Below are 3,584 nucleotides of genomic sequence, written 5' to 3' on the forward strand. Positions count from 1 at the left end.
GGGGCATCCATCTTCAGCCTACAGGCCTAGAGTCTCTGGCAGACTTTTCAGTGAAGCAGGAAATTTGAAGGACTATTCCACCTATTAGCAAAGTTCATCAGTCTCTTTCCTCTGTGTCCTGCAGAATGTCAGCAGTTTCTTCTGCAAAGCAGGAACCTGAAGGATCATCTCGCCTTGCTTTGGCGAAGTTCAGTAGTCATCTTCCTATGGGTTCTGCATGTCCAGTTTATCAAGCAGTCCAGGCAAAAGTAATTTCTTGCTCAAATGGCTAGCCTTTTCCACATTGTAAGGAAACTCCATACGGAGTTTCTTCGATGCCCATCATCCTCTTTGAAGTAATTGGTGCTGCCAGGAGCAAATGTGTCCCACTGTCCAGATAAGTTCTTAAAATATTTTAAATACCATATCCTATAGGTCTTTGAAGTGTTTGAAGATTGCCTATCTAATTGAAATATATCTTTGTATACTTAAAAAACTTAACATGAGTATAAGTTTGATTAACGTAGATGACTATTAATCTGTATTTTTAATTACACATTACATTTTTAAGTGAGATTCGTAAACATAATATCTGAAACAAGAATTTCATAAACATAATATCTTAAACAAGAGTATAAATATATATAGTATAATAAAATTGACCTTAAATTTGCATTAATAAACCAAAATCCATACCAATGTAAAGTATTTTGACATTAACAGTTGTTCTTTGGAATAAAGTAGACTTAATATCTATCTTTTTATCATTTTTATATCAGGCCCCACTGTCAGTTTGAGGAGAGTGACCCTCTGTCCTAGCATCAGCCTCACCCCCAATTCTGCCCTCTTTTAAAGTAGAGCCATTCTGCTAAACAAATAGAAAACTTGAAACCTGGGGAACTGAGATTTAAGTAGAGATAGAACATTGACTAGCTGGACAATCCACCAACAATGTCCACACCTGCTTCCCAGATTTTTACAAAACATAGTAACTTATCCACTTTTACACCTTTGCTAACTTGAAAGACTAAAAATAACAACACTCGAAGATGAGTTATTTACCTAGTATCCTGTGTCACATACTGGAGGCATTTTCAAGCCATTAAGCTTGAAAATAGTGCTTTAAACAAAATAACAAAAAATATTCTTTCGTTGTCTACCTTACTCACATGAATATACATGTGAATATACTCACCAGTTTTGAACCTTAGAGGTAGAAGTGCTGAACCAAAGCAAACACCTTTGTAAAAACTCAGAAGGCATTTCAAACTTAACCACATCATTTTTCTGCCATCAGGTGTGAGAATGCTTGCTTCTCCATCCATCACTAAACCATGACATTTAAACTCCTGTCTAATTGATAAGAAAAGGCTATTGTGTTGATATTTGGCATGCATTTAATTTAGTTGTGAATGAACTGAAGAGTCTTTACCTACAAGGAGGCAGGTCCTCACCACATCTGTTGACACGTTTGCTCTCACTTCTTTGTGGGGATCATGACACATGGCTCTCATTCTGGTTGTCTCTTTCATTTGATATTTTCCATTATTTCCTCCACTGGGCATCAGACGGAATCTGCTCCAGAGTGTCCATGGCTTTTTTAATTTCTCCAAACCACAGTGAGTGCTGTAAACCTGCATCCTCTGCCCTTTTTTGTCTCCTTGTTATCTGAATATAAAGATAAGAGAAATGTCCACCTCCAGGCCTGAAATGTGTATGTAGGCATTTAGTGTGATCTTAAATGTAATATTAATATATGTTAAGGAATTTCCAAATTATGAAAACCACAGTCACTTAAGAATGTCACATTTAATATCCAAAAAGCCTTTAGTTCAGAGTCATCTGAAAGCTATGCTTACAAAATTTATTATTAAAATATAACAAATACATTACCCAAGTAAATGAAAGAATTAATTAGCTTAGTATATTTTGAACAAAAAGATATATGAGAGGAATAAGAATTGTATTATTTGACATGGAGTAAGCATGTTTTAATTTTTTATATTTTGAAATTATAATAATTACATCACTTCCCTCTCTCTAATCCCCTCAGTGTATCTCCCTCCCCCACACTTGCTTTGTTTCAAATTCGTGGCTTCTTTTTCTTCCATTGTTCTACAGATATACATATATATTCTAAAATACATAAGTACAACTTGCTCAGTCCATAAAATGTTACTTGCAGGGCTGATCATTTGGTATTGGATCACCCACTGGGGGATTCCTACCTGGAGAAGATTATCTCTCCTGCTCTCAGAATTCCACAGTAGACAAATAATTGCTATTTTACTTAAACTGTCTACAAAGTCATGTTAGTCTTTCATGTAACTTTGTCAATTGAATGCAGCTTGTCCTTAATCAGAGTTTCTCATTACTCTCCTATTTCAGACAGCACGAGGGTTGTCACAGCCAACAAAGGCAATGCATGAAGCAAACTACTCTGTGGTGTCTGAGTTTGTCTTCCTGGGACTCTCCAACTCATGGACAATCCAGCTGTTCCTCTTCCTCTTTTCCTGTGTGTTCTACGTGGCAAGTCTGTTGGGAAATTTTCTCATTGTGCTAACTGTAACTTCAGACCCCCATTTACAGTCCCCTATGTACTTCCTATTAGCCAATCTTTCCTTTCTTGACTTGATATTTTGCTCCTCCACGGCACCCAAGATGATTTACGACCTTTTCAGAAGGCACAAAACCATCTCTTTTGGGGGCTGTATCACTCAGATCTTTTTCATCCATGCAGTTGGAGGCACTGAGATGGTGTTGCTCATAGGCATGGCTTTTGATCGATATGTTGCCATATGTAAGCCTCTTCACTACCTGACCATCATGAGTCCACAAAAGTGCATTCTATTTTTAGTTGCTTCTTGGATTATTGGCTTCATCCACTCAGTGACTCAGTTGCTTTTTGTGGTAGACTTACCCTTCTGTGGCTCTAATGAATTAGACAGCTTTTTCTGTGACCTTCCTCGGTTTATTAAACTTGCTTGTATGGACACCAATGCACTGGAATTTATGGTTACTGCCAACAGTGGGTTCATTTCTGTAGCCTCCTTTTTAATTCTGATCATCTCTTACATGTTTATTTTGATGACTGTTCAAAAGAAATCTTTGGGGAGTTTAGCCAAGGCCCTCTCCACTCTGTCAGCTCATGTCATGGTGGTTGTTTTGTTCTTTGGACCCCTAATCTTCTTCTACATGTGGCCATTTCCAACATCACATCTGGATAAATTTCTTGCCCTCTTTGATGCAGTTATTACTCCTTTTCTAAATCCAGTAATTTATACACTTAGGAATAAAGATATGAAGGTGGCAATGAGAAGACTATGCAGTCAGTTTATTAACTACAATAAAATTTCTTAAATATATTGAAAACATATAAGCACACAAATTATACTAGAATTTCAGGTGGATATTGCTGCATTTGCTATGTTATATTTATTCAGAATGTTTTCTGTACTAAAATTTGATATGCCCTTACTTGCTTTACCCAAACACTGAAATGAAATACCAACTAATAAATAGTTTCTGGAAGAGACTTGATGGGCTAGAGAGATGACTTGGTAGTTCAGAACACTTATTGTTTTTTATAGGACCAAGGTTCGGTT

The 3,584-nt window shown here is 36.7% G+C and overlaps 1 protein-coding gene across 1 annotated transcript; it reads left to right on the top strand.

Annotated features, from left to right (window-relative positions):
- The first annotated feature begins 314 nt into the window (after positions 1–314).
- LOC128101522 (olfactory receptor 4F6-like) lies at positions 315–3,339 on the top strand. The gene is made up of 2 exons (XM_052724736.1): positions 315–335; positions 2,398–3,339. The coding sequence occupies exons 1-2, from the start codon at positions 315–317 to the stop codon at positions 3,337–3,339; spliced, it is 963 nt and encodes a 320-aa protein (XP_052580696.1).
- The last annotated feature ends 245 nt before the right edge of the window (positions 3,340–3,584 follow it).

Source organism: Peromyscus californicus, unplaced genomic scaffold, assembly GCF_007827085.1.
Source record: "Peromyscus californicus insignis strain IS unplaced genomic scaffold, ASM782708v3 Scaffold_7__1_contigs__length_154581171, whole genome shotgun sequence".
NCBI classification, from domain to species: domain Eukaryota; kingdom Metazoa; phylum Chordata; class Mammalia; order Rodentia; family Cricetidae; genus Peromyscus; species Peromyscus californicus.